The sequence below is a fragment of the Canis lupus genome, chromosome 3 (assembly GCF_003254725.2).
Source record: "Canis lupus dingo isolate Sandy chromosome 3, ASM325472v2, whole genome shotgun sequence".
Lineage (NCBI taxonomy): Eukaryota > Metazoa > Chordata > Mammalia > Carnivora > Canidae > Canis > Canis lupus.
Window position 1 is genome coordinate 91,911,758 of NC_064245.1, and position 27,895 is coordinate 91,939,652.

Here is a 27,895-nt window from a genome sequence, read left to right on the forward strand (position 1 = left end):
CATTGCTCAGGCCACACAGCAGATGACAAGGAAAATCTGTTTGCTTTTATTCTAAATATTTATTTGAGCGAGAGAGAGAGAGAGAGAGAGAGAGAGAGAGAGGGAGGGAGGGAGGGCACACAAGCAGGAGGCAGGCAGAGAGAGAAGCAGACTCCCTCCCCTCTGCCGCTAAGCAGGGAGCCCGATGCGGGACTCGATCCCAGGACCCGGGATCACGGCCGAGCCGCAGACAGACGCTCAACCAGAGCCACCCAGGGGCCCCAACAAACATAATTTAAACCCAAGTTGTTCCAACTAGTAACATAAGACTCACCCCATGAAACACACTTGTGTACGGCTAACCCTGTGGTACTGGTCGCACTGCCCACCTGCCCCTCGTCTGCCCCGTGCGCCACGCGCTCCACGGAGCCAGGGAGACGCGTCCCCATCCTGGACCAACGCCGACACCTGGCAGCCCAACCCTGCGGGAGCGCGGGCACAAGGGGCAACGGGTGGAAGGAGGATGCCCCTCGAACTCGGGGACGGCGCTGCTGGCCTAGACGGATGGGGCGCTGGAATCAAGTGCGCCAAGTGCCCAACCAGGCTGGTCTGGGAAATTTGGGATTGGCTTGGAAAGAAATTAAAGAATCCTATAAGAGCTGGCTCAGGAATAAACGTGTGAAATGCAGTGCGTGGCAGTGAGGCCGTCCCCCAGGCTCTCCAAGGCGGTGCGCTCCTGCAGGTCCACGCCAGAGGAGTCTCCCCTCGTGGAAAGGAGGCAGCCTCACGTACCTTGTGTAATTCTCATTAAGAATTCTTCAGCCATCAGAATAGAAAAAAGATGGAAAATAACAATATTCCACGTCAGGAAAATACCAGCATAGAGACGTTCCGGGCTAAGTGTGCAGCATGGTAACCCGCAGCTAGAACCACGGGGCCTCAGCTGCTCGCCCCCACGTGCTGCTGGTGAGCTATCGGACAGCAAGCACCTCACTGCTGCGTAAGGAGAGGGGCGCGCGCCCGGCGGAGGCCTTCAGGCCACACACTAGACGCAGGGCCGGGCGAGCCGGGGCGGCAAGGAGGGAGATCTCATTCATCTGCTGCCCTGGGTAGAGTACGCGCCATCACTCAGCAGAACCCTGTGCAGCCATCGAAGACGACACGGACCCGGGCGCCTCGGCAGCTCTTCATCTCAGCCCAGGTCGGGTTTTTGTTTCATTTATTTATTCATGAAAGACACAGAGAGAGGCAGAGACACAGGCAGGGGGAGAAGCAGGCTCCCCCCAGGCACCCTCAGCTCAGGTCTTGGTCTCAGGGTTGAGTTCAGCCCCACGCTGGGCTCCGTGCTGGGCGTGGAGCCTACTTAAAAAAAAAAAAAAAAAGATACAGGTCTTATTTTTTTTTAAGATTTATTTTAGAGAAAGAGAGCTCACGCGTGAGCAGGGGAGCGGTATGGGGAGAGGGAGAGAGAGAACGTCAGGCAGCTTCCATGCTGCACACGGAGCCTGACACGGGGCTCGATCCCATGAGCCTGAGATCACGACCTGAGCTGAAATCAAGAGTTGAACCCTTAACCGATGGAGCCAGCCAGGCGCCACAGGCTGTATGTCTGCCATGGAGGGAGCAGCACCCCTGATAGCGAGCAAGATTAAGCAGCATGATCTCACCTTTTGGTAAAATCATAAGTTGTGCTACGAGAATCCGGGGCAGTGATGCGAACGCCAGCCTGGCCCTCAGCTCCTCCTCAGTGACAGAGGGCACGGAGGGGACGGAGGGAATGGAGGGCACGGAGAGGACGGGAGGGACGGAGGGCCCAGGGCCAACTTGACACCAGGATCAGGCCCAAGATGAGGATGTCCACGACCCAACATCACTCTCAGGGCACCGGCCTGTCAACCAGGAGTGGACACCAGGGCTGCGTGAGCCAAGTGGCACAACTGAGCTACGATGCGGCAGGTTTGCAGCAGGGAGAAGGAAACAACACACATGCCACTGGCACGTCAGCGAGCACAGTCCTACTCGTACTCCAGTGTCACTTTGAGCGCCTGCCTTCAGCTCAGGCCGTGACCCCGGGATCCCGGGATCGAGTCCTACATCAGGTCCCCACACGGAACCTGCTTCTCCCTCGGCCTGTGTCTCTGCCTCTCTCTGTCTCTCAGGAATAAATAAATAAGATCTTATAAAAATAATAAAAATAAAGCTTCACTTTGCCCCCGTCCTCGGCTGCTCCTCCACGCTCAGGGTGCGTCCAGGTTCCTCTGCACGACAGAGCGCGAGCCCCCGACCTCCCTCCACAGGCCGGCGCCTTGTTCCCCAGTGCCTCCGGGCTGCTCACCGCTGCAGCCCTGGGGCAGGAGTCCAGTCACGTCCCACCCCCACTCCTGCGCGTCCCGGGCGCGGATGGCCCTCTGACATCCTCCCGGCCCCGCTCCTCAGCTCGCCCTTGCTCTGCGCGGCGTCTGCATCCTGCTCCGTGCGCGGTGACCTTTCCGAGTCGCCCTGTCCGTGGCCCCTTCCAGTTTCGGCCCCGGGGCTTCTGCTGACCAGCCCCACCCTCGGGTTCTTCCTCACCCAAATCCTGCCGGACCAGCCCCCCGGAGGCTCGGTGTCTGCTACCGCAGGCTGACGGCCAGCGTTCCTCTCTGCCTCCTTTGTGGGGTCTGCAGTCCCCGGCCCCTGCCCAGCACCCGGTCCCCGCCCTCCCGTAGGGCCTCAGCACGTTCACCACCGTTGTTTCCAACTGCAGCCTGAGGAGTCTGACACCCTGGCGTGTCTGGTCCGGGGGCTCGGTCTGTGCCCTCAAAGCCTCCGTCTGGGGAGCCTGATCGTCTTGTGCACCGGCTGGGACCAGGCCTTCTCAGGCGTGGGCAGGGCGGGGGGGGGGGCTCCATGCTCCTCTGAGCCGAGGCCTCCCTCCGACGGCTTCCCAGGGCTTCCCAGCTGGGCTCCCCACTGGGGCGCGGGCTGCCTAGGTTCCCAGGGCCAGACCCTGCTCCAACGACGTCACAGTGGCTCCCCGTCCTGCCCCTGTGAGCATGGGAGGGGTCCTCTGTGCGGCCCAATTGGGGCCCTGGCCAACCCAGGTGGATCTCCCTGCAGGTTCTTCTCTCCGAACGGTCCCCACGGAGCTGCCGGCCCTCCCACAGCCACAGCACAGGTCTCCGGCCCAAAGTGGTTCCCAGGGAGGCCTCCGCCCGCAGTCCCTGCCTGGGGACCCGCGGCCCCACAGCTGCTGTCATTCTCTCCAATCCTGGGGCAGCCGTTTGCCCTGCGTCCACCCCTCTTCCCTCTTGTGATCTAAGAGAAGTGGCTACTCAGTCTGTTCAGCGTTTTACCTGTTAGGACAGCGGTGACTCGGGAGCTCCCTGGGGGGAACCGGAGCAGAAGTCGTGAAATTCAAAGTACAGTAATCGTAACCAAGTGCAATTTTTTAGGATATAGATGACCGGCAAGGAAAATAGGCTCCTTTTGGGGGCAAGTATCTGTTTCACTGGGGTTAAAAGTCAGTGTTCCTCATTGTCAGTTCCCAACACCCTTCACACGTTCATCCCTGGGATCTTTACATATTTCATTTCTGAAAACGTCCTTTTGCACAGAAACGCTGGTATCGGTGCAGGTGTGCCCGCCGGCGTGGACTGCGGAGCCGTGCTCCTGTGCCGGCTCCAGGCCGCCGGCCCGTCCCCCAACCGGCGCAGCACGGCAGCGCCCCTCAGTCCTGAGCGGGCTATGAAATGTGGACTCGGCCTTGCAGGAGCGGGACACGGACCGCGGTTCCACGTTGAAGGTGCTGCTCTCCCTCCCGAACAGTGTCCTGTGCCCTTAGCTCCAAACCCCACACACCTCAGCCCCCAAGGGGCCGTGTGCGAGGGAGGTCGGGCCGTCGGCTTCCGCCTCCGAAGGACGGTGACATCGCCCGGGAAAGGGCGGACCCCGTGTAGCGCTCCGCGGCCGGTGACCCGGGCAGGTCTGTCCTCACGGCGTGTCCGCGGCTCGCCCGGCGTCCTCCCAGGCACCTTCCCGGCCACCGCCGCGGTCACGTCCTCACAGACTTCAGGTTGTACTCCACGAGCTCTCTCCCCCTTGAAGACACCCTCGCCTGCGGGTGCTCTGCATGCCAGCTCGGAGACTTGTCCCTGGGTCGCCGAGCTCCGCAGCAGCCGAGCAGACCGGAGACACCCTGGAAACCCCTCGAGACCGCCTGCCTCGCGGCCCCACCTGCCTCGCGGCCCCGACCGCCATGCTGTGCCCGGAGGCCCCGGAACAAGCTGCTGTCTCGGGGTGCGTGGCCTCCCTCGCTACGGGCAGGCCTCAGCGAGCGGCTTCCTCGTTTGGCTGACAGCTGAGCCCCCCCAGAAACTGGCTGTGATTGAAGCCGTAACTTCACCCCGATTTCTGTGAAGACCTGCCACTGTGGTGACGCACCCAGTTAGGTTTCTGCTCCTCCCAACGTTGCTTGTGTCCACCCCCAGGTCAGCACCAGTGGCACTGGAGGCTCGTAGGACCGCTCCCTAAACCATCCGCATCTGGGCCCGCACCGTCCCCCTTTCCTGCTGCGACACGAGGGGCACGTGGCGACCCCGGGGTCTGCCCGGGCGCAGCTCCCAGCCGCACTTCCGAGAGCCGCAGCGTGTGGCGTGGCAGGGGGCGCCCGGTCCAGCCTGCCACCGGTACCTGCTGCGTGTGGCGCCTTGGGGGCGAAGGATGCAGGGAGGAGTCCCCACGCCCGTCCCCAACACCGCGGACGATGGAATTCCAGCTAGCGTCACCTGCACATCACACGCCGTTGACCTCTTCCCAACAGTTTCAAGTGTAAACACGCTCGGCTCACAAGTCGCGTAAAGAGGGGCAGCGAGCCGGACGTGGGCTGCAGGGCCGACCCCTGCTCCCGCCGGGAACAGAGGCCACAGGAAGCACCCGTGGCTCTACTGCCAGAGGAAGGCAAACACACTCCCCCACACCCGCGGAGGTGTTCACAGGGGTGTTCGCCGCAGCCCTCCACGCCTGCTAAACCGAGGACGAGACACCTACGAGCTGCCACGTGGCCAGGGTCAGGACGGGGCACAGCCCACGCCCCGGCGAGCAGCTCTGCACCACGCTGGCAGGGAAGCAGCTGCGGGCAGCGCGGGGAGGCGCGGCGCCAAGGGCTCGGACAGCGGCAGGCACAGGCGGCGGAGGCACCGTGGGCACAACCAGGACGACGAGCCTCTGCACACAGCCTGCACCAAGACAACAGCTGTGCTGTGAAGGGTCTCAAGGCAGAGATGTTCTCGTGAAGAACAGCGAGTGGCCACGAGTCGGAGAAACAGGGACGGAGACCCTGGCCCGGGGGTGCAGAGGCACCCGCCACACAGAGCGGCTTGCTCGGCCGCAGGATCCCCCCCACCCCATACGGGCACCACGTTTCTCACAAACAGAACCTGCACTGCAGCCACATCACGGGGCATCTCACACATGGAAGGCACGCAGACTCCGTGGGGAGCTGCCAGAGGCAGGAGTCGACCAGAGAGCCCAGAGCCCACCCGGCTCGGACGGCAGGGCCATGCCAGGCTCCCAGGGTGGTGCCTGGGGCCAGCGGCGGGAGCGCGTGGGCTCCAGAAAGGGCAGGGACCAGTAGGCGCTGTGGAAGCTGCATGTGTCAGCATCCACCCGACGGTGGCCGGCAGGGCCGGGAAGGCAGCTGGGCAGGCTGTGCACAGGGAAGGCCGGGGCAGCTCTGTCCACCGATGTGACACGGCCTCAGGGACCCGGCAGCGATGGGTGGCTCTGCGGACGCGTCCACCCACTGCTGGGCCGGGCCGGGCGCCGGAGCAGCTACGGTCTTACCACCTGTAATGAAGCGCTGGCTGGCGCTCTGCTGCTGCGGGGTGGCCGGGCCAACACGAGCGACAGGCCGGCTGCCCCGGTTCAGATGCAGCAACCACGGAGGGGGGCTCGCCAAAACACCAGCCAGAACCTGGCCAGGCCTGCAGACTGGGGCCAGGGGAGGCCGGGGGCCCACCTGACCCGGACCCCGACGGAAACCAACGAGAGCAAACTAGAGACGCGTGGCATTCGTGCAGCAGTCACGAGCGTGGGCACCATCCGGTATGTGGGGCCACGGGGTCCCTGTAACTTTCTAGATCTATAAAGTTGGTGTGTTAGGAAGAACCTTGTCCCCTGGGATAGGGGACGGCAGGAGCCGTGGATGAAACGGGACTGACCGTGAGCTGCGGGCTGTGGACGTGGCGTCACCGACACATGGGGCTCCGCACGTGGCTCTGCCCACTTCTGTGTTGAAAATACCCTGCAACCAGTTTTTAAGTTGCTGGTATGCGTTTTGATGTATTCTTGGTCTTAGGACCAAAAGACTTTTGGGTATCAAAGGATGATTGTCCCCATCTACGCTTTCTCAAGAGCTTAAATTCTCCTGACAAATGCACTTGGGGAGACGGCGAGGAGTAGGAACGCTAGCGAGCTCCCGGGACACAGGATACGCCCTCCGCTGACCTAACACAGCGAGCTGCATCCCGCGTGGTAACCCTGCTCTGAAACACCACAAGGGGAACGTACGGCCCGAGTGAACCCCTAAGGCGGCCCATCCCTGACAGCGAACGTGACTTGTACCAGTCGGCACCGCAAGCCCGCCGGGGGGCCTGGGCCCTCCACCGCCCCACAGAGGGGCAGCAACAGTCTCTGCGTTCACCCCGCAGGGAAGCCTTAACGACAACGGCCGTTTCCACCTTGGGGATATTCACACTACACACGCTTCTACTTAACCCTCAGTGACATCCGGCTTTAAACACAGTTAAGCTTTCCCGACACCCTGGCTACTGGCCTAGAGTCTGTGTAGGCGCCATCGGGGCCGCCACCCAGCAGGGCCGCCCGTGGGTGCTCGTGAGCACAGAGGGACGGGACAGGGGTGCTGCGGCCCGGGGACCTCCCGCCAGGACCCGCCCCCCGGAGGCGCTCGGCCGCCGAGCCGCACCCACAGACACTCACCTTCCTGAAGGCCCGGAACCAGTTTGTAAACAATGTCCTGCATGGTCCTGTCATGACTGGTGAAGAGAACACAACAGGCAAGGTTATTAGCAAGGCCGCTGCCACACACCGTGCACATTCCCAACTCCACGGTCGCAAATCTGACATTTGGCTGAGTTTTGTGTCTAGTCTGCACCTCAGACATGTGTGCTAGCGGGTCCCATGTGCCCCCAATTAGCGCATCGTTTAATTCAGGTTCCAGAGGCCTATGAACAGTGCGGGTCGTGGGGACACAGGCCAGACCCTGCAGGACGGCCCCACCCGCCCCTCCACAGCACTTCCCGGCCTGCACTGTTCCGAGGAACGAGGTGGGCAGGCCGCGTGGTCTTCACGACCCACCCAGTAAGGTTTCCTGAGATGGCTACACGAGACAGTGTCTCGCACCCGTTCCCGCTCCTCTGCTGCTATTTGTAAACTGAAATCACTGAGACGTTCAAGTGACTGTTGTCACGTGTCACGTGACTGTCCACTTAAAAACCCCACCCGTGAGAATGGAGACCTCGAGGGCAGCCCTGATGGCTCAGCGGTTAGCGCCGCCTTCAGCCCAGGGTGTGATCCTGGAGACCCGGGATCGAGTCCCATGTCGGGCTCCTGCATGGAGCCTGTCTCTGCCTCTCTCTCTCTCTCTGATGAGTAAATAAATGAAATCTAAAAAAACAAAAAAAAACAAACAATGGAGACCTCAAGGACTCGGGCAGGAACGTGTGAACCGGCAGCCGTGCTTCCCAGTACACACGAGGCTCCGGCGCCTGGCATCCACCCCGCAGGCCCAGAGTCCTGCACAGACGGCGACCGTCGCCTGGCCGAGGACCACAGGGCCGGGTGGAGGCCTCGGGGCGCTCTCCTCAGGGAGGGTGCCAGCAGGCAGGCACACGACAGGGCCTCCTTCCTGGAGTCGGTCACACCCAGGCCCCGTCTGGGAGCCCCCATGGCCCCCACGTTCACACTCCGTCCTACGGGCCACACACCGTAACTCTGATCTGTTGTGGGGCCTCCGTCAGGCCACGCGGCACAAGTCCTCGCACAGAGGAGGTGCAGAGCTGCCCCGAGGATCCTGCAGCCCCGAGGCGCCTGGCTTCCACGCCCCCGCAGCGGCCCCAGTGCAAAGCTTAAGGCCCTTCCTGTGCGGCAACCTCGTGGTCGGCTGGAGCGCATCAGAGCAGAAGGGCCCCCGCGAGGTCAGGACAAGGCTCTGACCAGCTGCAGAGTCGGTCCCAGGACGGCTGAAACACGACCGCCCTGCGCCACCAGAGTTCCGGGCCGCGCTCTGGGGGGAGGAGCAGGGGACAGGCTCAGCACGAAGGCGACCGGAGCCCAGGGCCCATGGCAGGCCTCGGGGCCGGGCACCTCTCCGGCCTGGTCACCGCGCGGGTCACTGCACAGAGAAGGCGCAGATGCCGAGGCCGACGGCCCCGGCCACCGCGTCCGGAGAGCTGCGCCCCAGTTAGCAGGGCAGGCTGTGCCTGGAACCCCAGGGCCCTGGCCTGCTGAGGGGTCTCAGCCCTCCCAGAGCACGGGGGCCGGGCCCTGACACCCGGGGACCCGTGCCTCCACAGCTTCCCGCCAGCATGAGGCCCCGACCACCACCCGCCTTCTGCAGTTCACGCCAGGAGGCACCTGTGCTCTACGAAATCACACCCCAGGACAGGAAACGTGCACACACGCCGCCACAAAGGGCCCACCGGACCAAGGACGTGCGGTGGGAACAGACGCCTCCCAGAAGCCTCAGCGGCCAGCTGCCGTGTGGGGCGAGGCCCGTGCTCACTGGGAATCCGGGCAGGAGCGCACACACCCTCCGAGGGAAGGACGCAGCCCACGGCACCCAGGGGCGCAGCGGTGAGGTCGTGCACCGCGAGGACTCGCACGCCAACAGCCCGCTCTGAGGGACGAGGGAGGGCTCACTGCACGGGGACACCCAGGCTGGCGGGGAGAGCCCACGGGGCACCCCGACGCCCTGGCCACGATGACACGGCCGGTTGGCTTCAAGGCCTGCTCGCTTCTGCCTCTCGGTCCAGGGAGGTTTCCGCTGCGCGGCGGCCAGATGTCCATATTCTTAAACTCTTCCGTGCACGCTGCGCGCGTCACAACCTTAGGGGTGGAAACACGCGCTCTCCCTTCCAGACGTCTTCACACTCACCTCTGCTGCCCCCACGGGGTGGGGGGCGCTGCGCTTCCTTTACAATGACCCCCGGATCCGCAAGGCATTTCAAACCCCACACACGAGCCCCGCCAGCACGTCCTGCCCATGTCAGCCTGAGCCCTGGGTCGGTCGTGCAGACCTGCTGACGCCTCCCACACGCACGGTGCCCATCCCAAGGGGGCCCAGTGTCCCCGAAACCCACGGAAGGCAGTGGCAGGACGGCCCAGAGGCCCGAGGCCGAGGAGCACTGGGTCCTCAGCAGCCCAGGGAGCGAGGCCGCCGCCTGCCTCAGGGAAGCCCAGCTTAGTCCAGGAAGGCCCTCAGGTGCCCAAGTGACCCAACGTGAAAAACCACCCCCGAACTCGTGGGGACAGCGCCCGCCAGGCTGACGTGGCCGGCCACAGAGCCAGGGGCAGGGTGAGTCCCTGATGCGCGGGCGAGGCTGAGGCTGAGGCTGACGGGGGCCCGGGCCGACGCACTCACCCGATGTACTGCAGCGGGTGGCTCTGGTGGATCACGATCCTACACGTGGGGCAGGTGTTGTTCTCCTCCAGGTACTTGACCAGGCAACTCCGACAGACTGTTTGCAGAAACACACCCAACGTCACAAAGTGCCCAGGACGGGGCGGCCGACCCTGCTCGGGCTCCGCACACGCCCCGCCTGGCGCCCGCCACCCCCGCACGGCGGCTGTGATGGGACGCTGGCCAGCCAGCAGGCCCAGGCTGGCGGCCGCTCACTGCTCACCGCGCGGCGGCAGGCAGGACGTGTGGGGCTCAGGGGACCCAGGAACCTAGCCGAGGTGGAGGCACTCCGGGCACAGGAGCCCAGAAGCCACCAGGACGCCCTTCAGGGTCTCGCCTCAATATCCTCCCCACAGGAGCTAACACAACTTTCACGTTCGTCTTAAAAAAAAAAAAAAAAAAAAAAAAATCACAAAATTTTCCATGTACAACAAAATTGGAGAGAATTCAATGAAAATAACCATCTAAATCTATAATCACCTTTAAAATAAAAGTTCTACCAAAATTGGCGAGATTTTATTTTCTAAAGTGGAAAATACATGATCCAAAGTCCTCGGATTACAGGCGCTGGTTCTGCTGCAAGACCCTGGCTCCCCAAGGGCTCCTCCCAGCGACCTCGGCCACCGCGCACCCCTCGCTGCGAGCGAGCGCACCCTCCATCCAACAGGCGTACGTGCCCCGAGGACCCGAACCACGTTCCTCTGCTTAGAAGGTGTAAGAAATTCCTTTGGAAATTTTTAAAATAAGCATTTCTGTCCCTGGGAAATGAATATTGTGTCGTAACACACTTAGGACTCCTTTCCCGTATTGAACTTTCTTAAACGATACCTCACCTGAAATTACCCATAATATTTGTAATTTGAAATAATTTTTCTGATTTAGGATCTTTATTCCTGCTTCTGTGTCTTGCTTTGTGCTTGCACTAAAAGTTTTTGGTGAAAAACAAAAAAACGAAAGAAAGCCCAAGTATCAGGAAACCACAAGGCTAGAAGCAGTCAAAGGCCACGTTCTAGAGCATTCTCCACATACACATGCACAGACACACTCCCCATGGCCGTCAGGACCACCTTCTGGAACATTCCCCACACACACCTGTGCAGACACCCACCCCCCCACAGCCATCAGGATGACCTTCTAGAACATTACACACACCTGCGCAGACACCCACCCATGGCTGTCAGGACCACCTTCTGGAACATTCCCCACACACATCTGTGCACACACACACCCCAAGGCCGTCAGGACCACGTTCTAGAACATTCCCCACATACACGTGTGCAGACACTCGGTCACCGTGGTCGCGTCGATGAGATACCCGCTGCACAGGCGGCAGGTGATGTGGGCGTTTATGTCCCAGAGCTTAATCTTTCTCGTCAACATCTTTGGCTTCTGTAAGAGAAAATCACTTTTAATTAATATCTGAAATACTCCCAGGTGTTGCTTTTTTAAGATTTATTTATTTATTTTTAGAAAGAGGGAGAGAGAGAGAACAGGGAGAGAGAGCGAGCAGGAGCAGGGGGAGGAGCAGGCTCCATGCCGAGCACAGAGCCTGACACGGGCTCGACCCCAGGAGCCTGACATCACAACTTGAGCCGAAAGCAGGAGCTGGACGCCCCTGATCCTTTCATCACAGGTTCGGGCTCCGTGGCAATCAGGTGACCGCACCTCCCCAGGCTACCTGCCCACCTGGACCAGCAGCAGTCAGGTGACGCACCTCCCCAGGCTCAGGGGATGGGGGCTGCTGCCCACCTGGACCAGCAGCAGTCAGGTGACGCACCTCCCCAGGCTCAGGGGATGGGGGCTGCTGCCCACCTGGACCAGCGGCAGGCCAGAGGCTCTCTGCTCGACCTGCACGTGGTGCCGCGCCATCAGCCTCCCCTATAGGGCCAGGACTGTCCTGCCAAACCCCCGCCGGGCAGCACCCTGCAAAGTGCCCCCGAGTCCCCTCAGCCAGCTGCATGCCCGCCCCCTCGGCTCCTCGACCCCCTCCTGCTCAGGACTGAGCTGAGGTCAGTGGGTAGGGGGCGCGTCAGGGACGTTGGTGCAGCTGCAAGAGGAGAGGCTGGGGGAGCAGGCGGGCCGCGATGGGTCTGGGACGTAGCTGAGGGGTCACTGTGGGAACTCGGGCTCCTCTGTAAAGCTACGGGACAAAGGACCCCAAGGGATGCCAGTGAGAGCGACCCCGGCCGACCTGAACATGAAGCCAGGTCCCTGGATAAGGCCTCAGTATGGACACACGGAAACAAGGGCACGCAGCCCAGGGACACGTCCATACTCGCGGGTCATGCCACATGTCATTCCAAGAAGGGTCAGGACAGTTGACGTTCAGTCCTACAAGCCCCGGGGGAGGGAGGGACCGCCGGCCAGACGCACTCAAACAGGGCAGAAGCCATTCCGTTCCTAGAAACTTATCTTAATAACGGGACACGTTCGGAACATGATTGCTGCAACTTTAAGGTGGCAAACCACGGAAAACTGCCACACGGACTGGCTGAGAGCAGCCTCGCTTACCGCAGGGGCTCTAGGCCCCCTCCCGTCCCACACCCTGTGCAGGGACAGCCAACCAGCCCCCCAGGACCTCAGGAGCCTCCTGGCCCAGCACAGCCCGGCCCCAGGACCGGGGGCACACGTGTGCCCCGCCCACCAGCCGCCTACTCGTCTGCCACTGACCCACGGGACCGCACCGCTGCACACACACGGCGTCCCCAAGTGCAAGCATGTGCGCACCAGTGTGCTGAAGCCTGGTCCCCGTCTCGGTCTCCTCCCCCCGCTGTACCCGTCTCTCCCCCTGGACCACGGGCTCCGAGAGGGCAGGTGTATCACTGCAGCTCCTGAGCTGTGCCGGGAGTTACAGCAGCTCCTGGGGATGCTCACGGCTACCCCGGAACCCATGCATCACCTCACACGGCCCTTTCGAGGGGCAGTGGCAGGGTCGGGGTCGGGGGCGAGGGACGGTAGGCTGGCTTGAAGCCGGGCCACGGAGCCGAGGGTGCGGCGCCCCGGACACGACAGAGGACGAGGAACGGTTCTCCCCTGGAGCCCAAGGAGCCCTGTGGGCGCCTAGACTTGAGCCCAGGGGCGCGTGTTGGGGACCTGTGACTCTCCGAAGTGTCAGGGACGCACCTGGGCTGCAGCCGCCACTAGGTCTGCTCCTTTGTTACAGCAGCAGCAGGAAAGCAACACAGGACGCCGCTCTGGTAAGTACCGAGAGAACGGGTTCAGAGCATCACGATCGGGGTTCCGCACGAAGAGCAGAAGTAGATACGACAGAGACCGAGGCACCACCGAGGGCGACTGGCCTCACCCGGCAGCCACGGCGTGCACGACTCCCAGGCCGCCGAAGGACGCCCGTGCCCAGTGCCGTTCAAGAAAAAGGGAAAAGACAGCAAAGCACCTGGAGGACCTGAGACCCGCCTCCATCCGTGTGAGGTCGGGGGTGGGGGTCGGGGGTCGGGGTCCAGGGCAGGGGCCGGCTCTGCCTGCCACGGCGCTGAGCAGCACGGGGGCCTGGCCGGGCTCTGGGGCCGGCTGAGGAGGTGAGGGCCTGGGGGGAGTGGCAAACTGGAGGTGACCTGTCACCTGCCCAGACGCTCATCAGGTCCGACAGCTAGCCAAGCAGACATGCAATCGGCCGGCGGCCAGACGGACCGCGTCCCGACCCAGCGCCGCTCTAGGCTGTTCACCCACCCCCACCACGCCGCCTGGGGCGCCGTCAGCCCTGCTGTCCTCCCTCCACAGGAAGCAGCCGCACATGGGGCCGTGGGACCCGGGCCGGGCCGGCGAGGGGTGCTGACCCTCGGGGGAACCCAGCACCACCTCCTGGCATCATCCTCGGCAAACAGTGGCAATCAGGGGCCTGCCGACACGGAAATCCCACGAGAGGCCCCACACTGGCTCCAAGCGAGCACTGTTCTCTCGTCCTCAACCTTCTACTGAGCCGCTGTGGACGTACCCGCCGCGAAGGAGACGACACGCACACGGCAACGAGCTCAGCAACCACAAATCTTCCCCGCCGCCGACCAGCCGAGCTGCCCGGCGGGAGCCCCACAGGGCTGGCTTCAGTCGCACCTGGACCGAAAGCACGACGATGCGGAGAAGGAATCGGTGAAGCCAAACAAAGCCCAGGGTCACACTGCCACGCAGGGTCTGTGGCCCCGTTGAGGGGCCGGGATCGGCGGGGGCTCTGCTGGCGAGCCAAGTGGCTGAACAGATACAGACGTGCGTGCGCATGTGAGCGTAGACTCTGTCCGCCGGGAGGGCTGGGAGCAAGCGCACCCGCTGCCCACGTCCCCGGCTCAAAGGCTCTACCGCCCACACTGGGGACAACGGGAGCTTCGGGAACAGGACGGATCAGATCATCATCAACAGCAGGACACAGGAGTTCACACGTCCACCCTGAGCCAGTCCTTCCCTCAGCTGCTGACTGTGCCCGCAGTCAGCACCCTCCGTGGGCAGCTCGGGTGTCACCACGCAGGCTTCGCTGAGGAGGATTCCACACGTCTCCCCCAACCCACTCCCCAGGCAGCAGGAGCAGGGCCTGCCGGTGGGAACGCTGCGTGGACGTCGCTGGACACTGCCTCCGGTCAGGCCACTGAGAGCTCGGCACCCTCACCAAGGAGCACACACGGTCCCACCGACGGGAAACCCGAGGAGGTGACCCCCAGGGAGGTCACGGGGACCAGGAAGATGGAGGGCGGTCGCTGGAGGCAGCGTCTGGCAGAGGGGACGGCCCTGCCAGCCTGAGGGGAAGCATCTGCCTGCGGAGCCCCCACCTGCGGACACGAGCGCAGCCTGGAGAGGCCCCAGCCGGACCGCTGGCCCTGCCCACGCAGGGCCCCACGGCCAGCCACCGCCACCGTCCCCGACACCGGGCGCCCCCTCTGCAGCCCTGGGCACGAGCCGGAGAAGCAGAGCCGTGCACCCTCCACACCCCACACCTGCCAGCAAACCCCGAGACGCTGGGCTGGTGGGTCCCGGACCCTGTCGCGGGATGGAGGCAGGCCGTGGGCGTCCGCGGTCAGCGTGGCCGTGAGCACGCGGCCGTGTCCACAGCGGGCTCCCCCAAGCGGCCGGGGGCGCGGCGCCTCACCTCTCTAGATGTCTGCGGCCCTCTCCTCCGGCCTTCGCATTGGGCGCTCAGGCTGCTGCTCCGATGCTGCGCGTCCTTGCCGGCGGCCTCACTCTGCCCCGTGGGTCTTCACCTGTGCGCCTCCCTTCTGTCCCTCGCTCTCTGTCCATTTTCTGGCACAGAAACAGCCCGTTACTTTGTGTCCGCCACGCAGGCCCGATGCACACAGTCCCGTCTAGAGCCTCTGGAGCGTCCCCCACAGCACACGACACAAGGGTCCAGCACAAGTATCGGGAGAAAACCCGGACGCGTCTAAGTAGCCGTGGGACGTTTACGGGAGCCACGTTCTCCGAGGCTGCGTCCCACGGAGTACTCCCCAAGGAGGCCGCCAGCCGTCCCCACGCTCCGAAGCTGCGCTTACCTGTCCATGGCAGCCGGGAGCCCTCTGCTACATTTTGAAGCCTGTGGAGACACAACACCAGGCGTCACCCACACGCTGTCCACACGGAGCCCCTGGCCCCCGCACACCAGCAGCTCAAAGCGCCAAGAACCAAGGACACTGAGGAACCAGCGCGGAGCACAGACGTGGGTGGATCCCAGGCCCAGGCTGGCGTCACCAAGGCCCAGGGCTGGCAGGCGGGGGGCAGCCCAAGGGGACAGGATGGAGGCCTGTGCAGGCTCTGGAGGCGGAGAGCCCCAGGAGGGGGCTGGGGCCTCTGGGGGAACAGCACACGCAGGAGCTGGATTCCGTGACACCGGCTCTGCACCCTCCTCACAGCCCACCCGGCGAGCACGCAGGCTCCAAGCCGGGCTCTGGGCCACCAGGGGCCAGACGGGCACAGGCACCAAGCGGGGCTGAGGTCGGGGACCCAGGAGCCCCCAGGACCCGGTGGTCAGGCTGGAGGACACGGGGCCGCGTGCGGGCTCATTCTGAGACCCCCAGAGCGTCCACGGACCCTCCCACCCGCCTGTCCAGGGGAGCCAGCAGCACGTTCGCCAGGGACGGGCCTGGGGACGCACGCGGCCCACGCGGCGTGACCCTGGTGCTGGGACAGCAGTGGTTACATGCAACCCCGGGACGGTGGACCTCGGAAGTACTATAGCGGCTGCGTGTGGCATCCGATCTACGGTGTCGCACGCTTCAAGCTTTCCACAACTGCATTTCTCATTCGCTCATCTTCGAAGCTCACTCAAGTTCTACAGAAAAAGGAGGAGAGGGAGGGCGGGACGGAGGAAGGGAGCGCGCAGAGGCCAGGGGACGGGCCCGGCTCGGCCGCCGCGGGGGCGTGTCTGTGAGCAGCCGCGGCGTCTGTCCAGTTATGTGGGTCGTACGGCGGCAGCCTATCCGCAGGGACAGGCCCTCGGCACGAGGTCTCCGCCCAGTGAGCAGAGCCACACGCCAGCGGAGGCCGAAGGGCGGGAGTGAGGGCACCGGCCGGGTACCCGCTCGTCTGTCACACGCCGTCCGGAGGCGCAGGGCCGGCCCGGAAGGCCACGCGCAAGCGGTCACGGCCACACTACTATTACGGGTTGTGGACAGCTTTCTGCTGACAAAGTGGAAACTTAAATGAAATTGATAAATTCCCAGAAAGAGAACCACAAGCCGCGCGGCAGGTGGACTGAGCGCGAGGAGCGCAGTGCGGGCGCAGCGGCGCGGGGAAAGTGCTGTCCCTTCACCCCCCGGCCAAGGCCACCAGGTGCTCACGCAGCCGAGACCAAGCCCCGCACGGTCCCCCCGGAGGACACGTGCCTTCCAGCTCACTCTGTGACCGCACGTGCGGGGGTCAGACTGGGCTCACGGGCGGCACCCGCTCTGCCCGGCCCGGAGCATCCGAGGAGACGTCGCGCTGGACACTGCGGGGCCATCCCCACGATACAGGGACGGTAATTCCACACAAGACCAAATGAGAAAAGTGCTAAGATCTTCCCAAAGATGCCAGAAATCGTTTGATGAAATTCATTATCCATTCATATCAAGATTTTTTAAAAAATCTTAGCAAATTTAGAAGCTAATAAAAGTTCTCTGCTTAAAAGAAACACAGGGACCCCGGGGGCTGGAGTCGGTTAAGCATCCGCTTGTGGCTTTGGCTCAGGTCACGATCTCAGGGTCACGAGGTCAAGCCCCGCGTGGGGCTCTGCGCGGGGTATGCGGTCGGCCTGCGAGGGTCTCAGCCTCGGCCTCTGCCCTAAAGATAAGCATGTAAATAACGTAAGGGAGACACCACACAAATATCCATTTAACAGTTTATGCCGGAACGTTCAAAGCAGCTTTTTAAAAAAAGATTTTATTTACTTATTCATGAGACCCAGAGAGGGGCAGAGACCCAGGCAGAGGGAGAAGTAGGCTCCACACAGGAAGCCCGACGCAGGACTCGATCCCAGGACCCCGGGGTCACGCCCTGAGCCGAAGGCAGATGCTCACCCCTGAGCCCCCCGGGCGGCCCTCAAAGCAGCTTTATTCACACAGCCCCACGTGCCCATCGACGGGCCGTAGGAACCAAACGTGTTCCGTCTACACAGCAGGCTCTTCTCAGCAAGACCAGCAAAGGACAGAGCTCTGTGCTGCAGGCAGGCCTGTGCGTCCACGTCTCCCAGACACACAATTGTAGAAAAGGCAGATTTGGGCACCCGGGGCCCCTACCGGCGGGGTTCTGGGTCAGGACTGGGGTGTGGCCTGGAAAACTCCAGGGAGCTTTACTGTGTGTAAACTGCACCTCCATTAATGGTGCATTTTACAATTTTAAAAAATTGCAACAAACATCATTCCTAGTGATGAAATCAGAAAAACAAAACAAAACAAACTCCTAGTTTACACAAAGGGTGTCCCCCGTCCTCACCCCCACGTAATCAAGTGCAGGGGCAAGGCCCGCCCGACTCGGCAAGGAGGATGACCACACAGCGTCAGAAAGCACTGGCCACGGGGACTACTGGCATCAGCCTCGCTCACACTGCAAACCCCCGACACCCCGACTCCCCGCGGGAGAGAACGCCCCCACTCCTGACCACAGTCCAGACCGGGCTGCCGAGGCTGCTGTGCCAACGACCTGCGGGAGACCCTGCGCCCGCCGCCTGCATCCTGCCCGTCCCTGCCACGGGATGCACACGTGTCCACTACGTGGGCCCATAAAGCATCTGCTAAACAGTGGCCAAACCCGACTCCAGACAACAGGGAAAGTCCAAACAGGCCCATTTCCAGACGTCCAGCTTCGTCAGGAAGCCAGGAAATGCAAGTGAGATCCCATGAGGGTCTGCTGTCCCCCAGCACCTCCAGACGGCCAACAAGATCTGGGACGGAGGCAGTCCCAGCACAGCCCATCCCCAAGCTCACCGGTCACCGCCTGGACGAGGCCCCAACTGAGACCCCTCCACATCCGGACCGGACTCCCCCAGGGCTCCTGGACACTGGCTCCAGCATGCATTGTGAATGGGGCTGGGGCCATTGGGGGGCCCGGGGCGGCTGCCTCTCCGCCGTTACCTGCCCAGCAGCAGGCATCCCGTGTGAAGAGGCCCAGCCTCCCTGCCCGTCCGTGGACCACCCCCCTCCCCGGGCAGTCCTCATGGGCCCCTGGGCTGCACGCGGGGCCGCCGGGGCTTGCATCCCTTGGCCCCCCGTCCCGGTGTGGGGGTGCCCCCTCTGTGACCGTCTGAGGCTAAGACAGTGGGTCTGGTTTGTGGAGTGGAAGCAGTATGCACATTTATCAAACATGATTTGGAAAGTAAAGAATCACCCTAAGAAAAATGCCCTATAACCCGAGTGCCCCCCAACTAAGGTGACCTCCTGCAGCAGCGTCTCCCCCGCAGTACAGCCCTGACCACTGCCAGCACGTGCACACACACCCTCGTCGTCCTAGAAAGGCCTCCTCCGACCGCGCGCGATGCGCTATGCGGGCCCCTTGGGACTAATGACCAGGGTGGGCATCCTCCCACGCCAGCACGCCCATCACAGCTGCCGCGGCCTGAGCCCCAGGGGCGCGCCGTGCACCCTAACCGGAGACGGGGCGCCACGGGGCACCAGCAGCGGGCCCCCACCGGGAGCGCCCCCCAGGGCCGCGCTTCCTTCTGTCAACCACGTCTTACAAGAATCAAGCTTTCCACTTACTTTTTAATTAGTTTCACGAAGTGGTAACTTTCTAGGAAAACGTTCATCAAAATCTACTGGCACAAAGCCGCCGACATATCCCACAACCTTCACTCAATGGCCTTCCTGAAAAACACGCGACGAGACATACGCTTCACCTATTTTAAAGAGACAAGTCGGTCAGGCGTGGACATTGGCCGACGCCCGCGCCGCGGTGCTGCGTCTGTGGGACCGCGGGGCCCGGCTCCCGTCGCTCGTCCTGCTCCGATGCCCCCTCGCGGCGTGAACCGCTCCCTGGGCCCTGAGCAGCACCCGCAGCCGCGTGCTGGCCCGCTCACGGGGAGACGGCTGTCGGGGACTGTCGTGCGGGGTCATGCCATCCTCCTGGTCAGGCTACCGCCTGCCCCCCAGGGCACTGCGACCCCACAGCAGGGCTGATGCTGCGTCCTTGCTGTGACCCCTGCCCCGTGCCCACCGCAGCTCGTCACGGACCCGGCGGCCACGCGGGACGCACCGTGTGTACAGCTCGTGAAGCCGCGTCCACACGTGCTGCTCCGCGTGATGCCCCCCCCCCGCCCCGCCCCGGAGAACGTGTCTGCACGCAGCAGGTGTGTAAGGAAGCGCCCGGCTCCATGCTGTGTCCGCAGACGGCTGACCTCCGGCCCCTCGCTAACCCCCAGCACCCGGTGAACCCATCCCCGTCTGGTCCCGCTCGCCCCCGGGCCCAGCACAGGTCGTGAGCCCCGGCACAGGGTGGGACCCAACAGGTAGCTGCGGGCGAGCGCGGCTGGCGAGGGCCAGGCCAGGTGCTCGGGGAGGAGAGGGGAGGGGAGGCCCTGCCAGGGCCCACACGGCCCCGGCTCCAAGGACTGTTGCAATCTCAAGATGGACAGAAGCGTGTCACGAACGTTCCTTGCTGGGACGCTGACACCAGGTCAAGATCAGGAGAAAGAGGGAAACTCGAAACGTGGTTCTAGGTGGCCACACGCTGCCGTGAAAGTGTCTTTAAAAAATAAAGAAATAACATGAAAGTGCTTTGAGTTTAGACTCTCAAAAGGGTTCATGACTCAAAGGACAGTGAAGTCCCCACTTGGGGACGCCACAGGCCACCGCCCACAGCTGTTGTGCACCGCTGGGTGTTTGAGTAACTGGCAACTCCTTGAGGGGCGCCCTGATGGCCACATCCACTGTGAGCCGTCTCCTCGTTTTTACTTAAATTAAGGGTGACACGTGTCCGGGAGCCAGGGGGACCCCAGACACAACCCCCAGGGCGGGATGAGGCACACGGGCTGAGCAGCACCGAGGCCCACCCATGTTGGACGCGTCCCCCAGAGGCAGACTGAGCGGCTCCCAGGCACCCGGCCCACTCACCCCCGGCCCCACAGTCACACCTGCCCCTCCAGCTCAACGCTCCCTGACCCCACATTCCAACAACCACGACCTGGGCTCCACCCGGAAGGCCAGGCATTTCCACACAGGTGCAGGCCTGCTGAGGCTCCATCTGGGCCTCCCGCCCACGCAGGCTCGTCCCTTCTGCGGCTTCGCACACCCTCACACCCATGTACGAGGGGAAGGGGCAACTACGACCCCTCACACCCACTCCGAGTGTGCTGCTCAGGCTCTCCAGGCCACACTCACCCAGCACAGCTCCCAGGAACCCCTGTGAAAACGCAGGTCTGAGCAGGTGGCCCTAGAGGACGCACCTCTCCCCAGGCTTAGGGAAAGCCAAGGCATTCCAGTGGCCAAAGAGTCTCCAAGCCATCTCTCTCACTCCACTGTGGCCATGGTGGGCCCCTGCTGGCTCTAGAACATTCTAGATACACTCCCACCTCGTGGCCCTTGCCCCTCTCTGCCATGTATATCCCTCCAGCAAGCCTTTTCTCAAACATCATCTCCCCAGCAACACCCTGAGACCATCTTCCTTAGAATTACATGCCGCGTACGCACACACCCATCACCCTAAGTGTGGAGTTTACCTGCTTGTTACTACCCACCTCTGTACTACGATCGCAGCCACGTGACTGGCAGTACTAAAAATTCAATAGAAGGGTTAAATGATAAAGTTGAGAAAATCTTCTCAAAAAGTAGAGAAAGACAAGAAATTAAAAAGATCCAACATCCAAACAACAGGTGTTTTAGGAAAAACAGAAAACTGAGAGAAGGAGCTTTCAAATACACTTTACTACTTTATTTTTCAAGCTGGGCAATGAGTACACAGGTGTCCGTTGTATTTTTCTCTCTGCTCGTTTGTAGGCGGTATTTCATGATCTGGAAAAATCCAAAGCATTTCCCCAGCTGGGAGACGTAGCAGACCGCCAAGGCCCAAGTGCCTGGCACGGTGAGTGACAATGACCCGCGCCTAACCAGGTCCTGGAATCTCAAGACATCAAGGGTACAAGAGAGCGTCCTCGGGTTGTGAGAGAAGTTCACGACGGACCAGGAAGAGAGCACCAGACTTTTCATCAGCGACAGTGAATCCTGCCAGTAAAAGAATCAATTCTTTCAAAGTTCTGAGGAAAGAGACTTTACTGTGGAATTTTACATCCAGCCAAACTACAAGTACGGACGGAGGCCGTGGCGTTTGCAGACGTCTCAGGAAAGGTGCTCAAATGCTGCTCCGAGGCACGCCTGTGGGACAACAGGGGCGCTCCCACTGTGGCCGGAGACGAGACACGACCAACCACTCAGCAGTGACGAGCACCGTGAAGAAAGCAGACGAAGGCAGCGAAGCAAATGCGTGGAGGAGCTGCTTTAGACAGAGACAGAGGAGAAGCGGTGCGGAGGGACGTCTGGCCTTGGGCCTGGAGGGAGGGGCCCGAGCAGCAGGCGCCCCACTGACGGGCCATGGGACCCCCGGAGAGCATTAGGACCACTTTGTGGCCGGCTGGCCTGGAGGACGAGGCATCTGCACAGGACAGGGGACGAGGACAGAGGGCCAAGGAGGGCACGGGCTCAGAAACCATCCTTGAGAACTTGGAACAGGAGACGGTAACGTCAGACAATGTCAGGAGAAAGGGAAGGTGACATTAGAACTCAAGCACGTAACACATCATCACGTAATCACACCCACTTTAACTGTCAGCTTCAACCCGGAGATGAAAAACTCGCTGTGAGAAGGGGCCGTCGGACCCCAGGATTGTTCCCGCAGCGGCTGGCGTGAGGCTGCCCAGCCGCAGGCACGCACCTCACTTCACGAAAAACGCCGGCTCAAGGCAGAACCAAGGGCCCAGAGGGCGAAGCAGAGAGCCAGCGGGGTCACCCTGACCTTGAAGCCCAGGCAAGGATCCCTCCGGGCTTCAGATCTGCGCTGGGCCCATGATTGTTCTGTCCACTCTCCCCCCTCCTTTTTTTTTAAGGATTTTATTTATTTATTCATGAGACACAGAGAGAGAGAGAGAGAGAGAGAGAGGCAGAGACACAGGCAGAGGGAGAAGCAGGCTCCATGCAGGGAGCCCGATGCAGGACTCGATCCCGGGACCCCGGGGCTGACAGCAGCGCTAAGCGGCTGAGCCACCCAGGGATCCCCCCACTTCCCCTTTCTGTGCCAGCTCGTCTACACCTGTCCTGCCGTGCACGGGTGCTGGGAAGGTGACCCCTCTCACTGGGCTCCCACGGGCCCGGAGCGGCACCCAGTGGACGCATCCAAGTGGACAATCCAGGGCACATGACTCCAAGGCTCTGTGGTTCAGGCAAGGTTTGGGGCTTGGAGCCGGTGCTACGGTGGGATGAGACCCTGGGGAATCCCAGAAACGGGGCAGGTGTACTTGGTGTTCGGGAGGATGTGAATTGTGGGGCACCAGGACGGTGGCAGGCCGGATCCTGAGACGGCCACAAGATAACGGCATACACGTATATCCCACCTTATTAGCCTAGGCACCGCTGCAAAGGCACTTCTGCGGGTGGAGTAAAGGTCCCACGTCAGTTGACCTGATGCCAGGGCGAGCATCTGCTGGCCATCCAGCACACTCTCAGCGCGGTCTGCGCCTGCCGGCCAGAGGGTGAGTCACACTGGCAGAAAACGGCTTGCTGTCCGCTACCCCCAGGTCCTGGGACGGGGCGCCGCGGGGCCTCTGGGAGCGGAGGGCGGCCCCGGCCTGGACCCCACAGCCGCAGGGGCTGGGCTCGCGAGCTCAGATGAGCCTGCGCCTAGCACGTGGACTTCAGCCTCGGAGTCCCCGAGCCCAAGCACCAGCCACACTGTGCGGGACTTCCAGCCCGTGGAACCCTGGCTAGTAGGTCGCTGTCCTTGGAAACCACCAATTTGGTGGCAATTTGTGATGCATTAGAGAATTCATGTAGATAAAAGAAATGGAGTCAACGGCAGAAGGGCCAGCTCCCCAAACAGACAAAACAGCCACCAGCCTGGAAGCATCCTCATTCGGTGACTATTCTCCCAATTCTAGACCCAAGCGGCAGAAGCTAGAGCCCCACCTCCAGTTCACGTATCAAAGGCCCAAACCCTCTGCAAGACGGAGCCTCCGGGGGGCGGCAGGGTTGGAGGCTAAGGGCGGGCGTGAGGTCAGCGTCCTCACGGGAGCCGGCACAGAGCTTCCACACCTCGAACCACATCACCGGGCCCCTTGATCTTGGACTTCGGCCCCTGGACAGTGAGAAAGAAACCACCCGCCCACGATACCGTGCTGGGTGGCTGAGCCTACTGGGACTCCCTCTACTTCCGACGTCCGCCTTCCTCACCAGGCTGCCTCTGACGAAAGGCTGGGGAACACGGCGGCCGCAGCCGTTCCCACCTCGATGGCAAGAGAGGCCCTTACTTGACGTAAAGGAAATGTTATTTGTCAGCAAAAGTCCTATTTCCATGAACAATTTCAAACACCTTCCACCCACTAACCCTTTTATAAAGTCTGCGGAAAGCATCGGAGCTGATGAGCAGCGCTCACCCGTGTGCCTGTGAGCATGAGATGGCCCGGGGACACCTCCCCACCAGAAACGGAACAGGGAGGGCCCTGGCGGGAGTGGGCCTCTCCACCGCCAGCACTGCCCCGGGACTCCGGTGCAGGGGCTCCAGGTCTGGAGTCTTCCCCCTGGCAGGACACTGGGGACCGGGCACCAGAAGTACGGCCAGCAGGATGAACCCAAGAACCACCACTGGCCACGGGTCCCCAGGGGACGACATGTAGCTCTCACTGGCTCCTATGAAGTCATCTCCCAAATCTCGAGCCTGACTCAGCCTCTGCCTCATCCCTTTTAGTTTCTAGAGTACACAGGGACAACAGACAAAAGTGGACGCCATAAGCGAAGCGGCAGAAAAATCCAGGTGACACGCAGCCAAAAACTCAACCCTGTGGAGGGCAAGTGGGGGACCTAAGAGACGCTAAGGACCATGACCCCCAGTGCCACCAGGCAACCGAGCGCCTGGGTCAGGTTCAGGAAGGACACGACCCCCCACTGCCACCAGACAACCCGCCTGGGTCAGGTTCAGGGAAAAATGCCATGGAAGACATTCCTGAGACAAATGGGGAGATTTGAAAATGGAGGAAACTATTAGCTAGTATGTGAATCACGTGCCCACGTTTCAGGTGTGATGATGACACTGCGGTTGTGCAGAGACCATCCTATTCCTGCGACCTGTGTGCTCTGAGTTACTTAGGGAACTTGGTAGGCTGCCGGTAGCTACTTTCAGATGATTCAGTGACAATAAATATGCATCTAGAAAAAAGAGGTGAATCAAATATGGCAAAGCATAAATAACTGCTGGATCGGGGTGGGAGTGTAAGACTGCTCATTGTAGAATTCTTTCAGTTTTTCTCCATTGTGTTTTTTCTGAAATAAAACCGTGGGGAATGGGGAGAGTAAAACGAGATCACTTGAAATTAAAAAAAGGGGGAAAGGCTAAACCCTCTCTGCTCCCCACTTCCCAGCCGTACCCCGTGCCTGTCTCCTCATCGGGCACGTGGGGGTGATCACGGAGCAGACCCATGGTGGGCGGCTTTAAGAACCAAACAAGTTAATACACCCGGTGCCTCCAGACAAGGCTACACGAGGCGTGATGAAGACCAGCTTTGGGTTCTTTACTGAGCGTCTAACACGGGCCAGGCCCTGCTGAGAATCACAACATCCTCCATAAAACCCACAGTTAGCGGGGCCTTCAAAGAAGAATGCAGGCAACTTTCTACTGTTGGTGTATTTCCTGCTAAACATCTGGAATGTGTTGTTAATGTAGCAAAGTTCAGCAAATATTGATTCGTTTGCAAAATAATCCAATTACCTTTCACTCTCCAAATTCACCTAAATATTTTTTTCAAAGAAGCAATCAACCCAACAGTTTTTAAGAACTGTATTTTCTAGCGAGTTTTCTTTCTTTCAGTGAGTTTTGCTTAATTCAATAGACAATCCTCAAAAATGTGTCTAGGCAAGACTCACACCTTAACTCTCTCGTCAACTGTGAAGTGTCTCATTCTTGTTGTCATTTGGCCTTAGGAGAATTCGGTTCTGTAGGGAGGAACGTAGCAGATCAGAAAAGATAGTTTTATTCTTTTTAGAGGTCTTACTCCCCAAAATTTAATGATAAACTATCAACTGGTAGAACAGTATAGTTCCATCTTTTGAAGCACAGTGAATCGGGCAGCATTTCTGTGCTATGAATGGCAAATATCAGAAGGGTAATAAGAAGCTGCCCCCAAACCTCAACATATTTCAACAGTAAAATTACATTTTCAATTTCAGATTTGATTCTGACCACTAAGCAAAGAGCTCCGAATGAAATAATAAATCCCAGCATTTAAAGAGTAACAGTATAAACCAAAACAAACCTTGCTTTATCATTCAAATCTAACAACTCAAGTAAGTAATTCCCATCACTGGCAAAGGGCCCTGCCTCACGCCAGCCGGGCGGAGCCTTGGCAGGTCCAGAGAGAATCGCGGCAGGAGGGGACGCTTCCTTCCCGAGGCCTCCCATATGCACCCTGCACGGGGCCCTGCACAGCCCAGCCCCAGTCCCAGCGAGAGACGTGGCCACGGCCCCGAGCACCGAGGCCCCAACAGACAGGCTCTGGAGCAGGGCTTCCTTACAAGGGTCGAATACCCAAAACATCTCAGGGTCTCACTCCTTAAAAACTTCTTACAAAGGTCAGTTTAGAATTTCTGGAGCAAAATCATGGGCAGGAATAAAATGATGCTGTGGAAACCGTGAAATCATTGAACTTGAAGCAGTCAAAGAATTCCACAGCACTTCGTCCATTTGATTTGCAAGGTGAGGGAGGGGGTTGCTCCTGGTTTGCTACAGGTGCTTTAAATTATAAGTTAATTCCCAAGAATCTTCCTTGTTTATAATTGATCTTCCCTCCTGTGTAAGTTCCGGGGGTTCTAGTGATTGTGGTGACTTCAGAGGAATTGTGTGGTAACCTACACAATTAAAGAGACAGCTGGGTTGCTGCAATCTTGTATCTAACACACCGCTCTATCTACAATTCTGCTAATTTATTACGGGGTATTTCTCAGGTACAGGCTCTCTATGAGCTGAAACCTGATAAATGACAGGCGTTAAGACGGCCACCGTGACCCTCACCCCCACTCCCAGTACACGCGCCCTTCATCTCAAGTGAGGGCTGGGCCCAGCGACCAGGTTCTATCAAAGAGAATATGGCCGAAGGGATGGGATGTCCCTGCCAAGACTAGGTCATGCAGACCGGCCTTCCTGCCTGCTCTCCTGTCCTATCACTGGCTCCCTCCGACTCGCCCTATGAAGAGCCCCAATGGCTGAGTGAACAAGCCTAGAAGGAGATCCCCAGTTAAACCTTCATATGACACCACTACCCCGGCCTGTGACACTCTGAGCTCGTCAGCTAAGCTGTGCCTGGATTCCTGACCCACAAAAACTGTAAGATAATAATGGACGTTGTTTTACAGCACTAAGTTTTGGGGCAATTTATTGGACAGCAATATATGAACAATGCAACTATGCAGCATTATCATACCTTTAAAAATCCAAAGATAGAAAAAAAAAAAAAGAGCTTCACCAAACCCGAATACCAAGTATGGCAAGTCTCTTCCAAAACTTCACAAAACAAAACAACAAAACAAAACTTCACAAAACAAATTAAGTTTTTAAAAAAGTGCAAAAGTACAAAGAAAAAAAATCAGAAGTGTTGAGTAAGAAGGTCCCAAGTGTGGTTACGCCTGACAAATAACAATTCCTGTGCTGGACTATTTGGGGACTCCCATTTGGTTAAGATGTGGTCCTATGAAACGTCAATCTGAAAATCGAAACGGGTTTTCTCCTAGGTCACCAAGTGGTGAAGTTGTGGCACAAAGGAAAAGACTGAGCTGAGCAGTTCGAGGGTCTCTCTTGGGAGTCCATACAGCTCGCACCTTTAGATCTGCACCTCATCCTGCAGCCCAGCCTCTGGATAAGTTTGCAAGCCTAACACAAGTGGGTCTTCCTACCAGTACTCCTGCCTTGCACTCACTCATTCACGCACTCACTTCTTCATTCAGTCGTGTGCTGCCCGCTGAGCTCACCCAAGCAGCCCGGGCCGGGCGCTGAGCCGGGCAAGACCCTTGCTTGCTCTCCTGGGCTTTTCATCCTCTCAAGACTCCTCCAGCACCACCTCACTGGACACACTCTGGAGCCATTCCCCAATCAAAGAGCAGCACATGCCGCACCCTGCTTTTTCATCAGCACTTTCAAATTAAAGGAAAACATGGGCAAGTTTTAGGTGAAAGTCTCATTCACGGGTTTCAGAGAAGCAAAGACCCCCATTGCCAGGCCCTTGAGTATTTTCCTTTCCTGGAGTGGAGAAGGTGCCCGATCCAGTCCCCTGAGAAGTGTGCCGGCCTGCGCCAACTTTCCTGCACTGTCCAGGGCCCCCAGAACACCGCCCTAGGCTTCCAGCAGTCCTGGCTGGACTGCACCCGTCCCGGAGCCCCTGGACACGGAAAACACGTCCAGGCTCAGGATGGAGGGTGTATCCACACAACCACACGGCCTCCCACGGAGCGAGGAGGGCTGGGGCGGTTGGAGGGGATGGAGGCACGTCCACTAGGCCGAGGCCCAAGACCGTAGGTAGCCCAGGAGTAGGGGGACAGCTTTCTGGGTCTGGGGCGTGAGCACCGAGCTGGCTTGAGGCCCGGA

General features: G+C 60.3%; 1 protein-coding gene across 6 annotated transcripts in view; it reads right to left on the reverse strand.

The window, feature by feature from the left end:
• The window catches only part of PCGF3 (polycomb group ring finger 3), a 49,052-nt gene that overhangs the window by 20,175 nt on the left and 982 nt on the right, over positions 1–27,895 (reverse strand). For 4 of the 6 annotated variants that reach the window (XR_007409632.1, XM_025438418.3, XM_025438420.3 and 1 more), the window contains exons 2-6: positions 15,148–15,188; positions 14,748–14,899; positions 10,930–11,047; positions 9,620–9,716; positions 6,958–7,013 (exon numbers count right to left, since the gene is read on the reverse strand). Coding sequence is in view for 5 of the 6 variants with exons in the window: in XM_025438418.3 (XP_025294203.1) it covers positions 6,958–7,013; positions 9,620–9,716; positions 10,930–11,038 (262 nt within the window). In the remaining variant the exon portion in view is untranslated. Of the gene's footprint in view, positions 1–6,957; positions 7,014–7,964; positions 8,125–9,619; positions 9,717–9,881; positions 10,040–10,929; positions 11,048–14,747; positions 14,900–15,147; positions 15,189–27,895 lie in introns of those variants that run through there. The other 2 variants (XM_049108098.1, XM_049108099.1) reach the window with 2 other exon arrangements.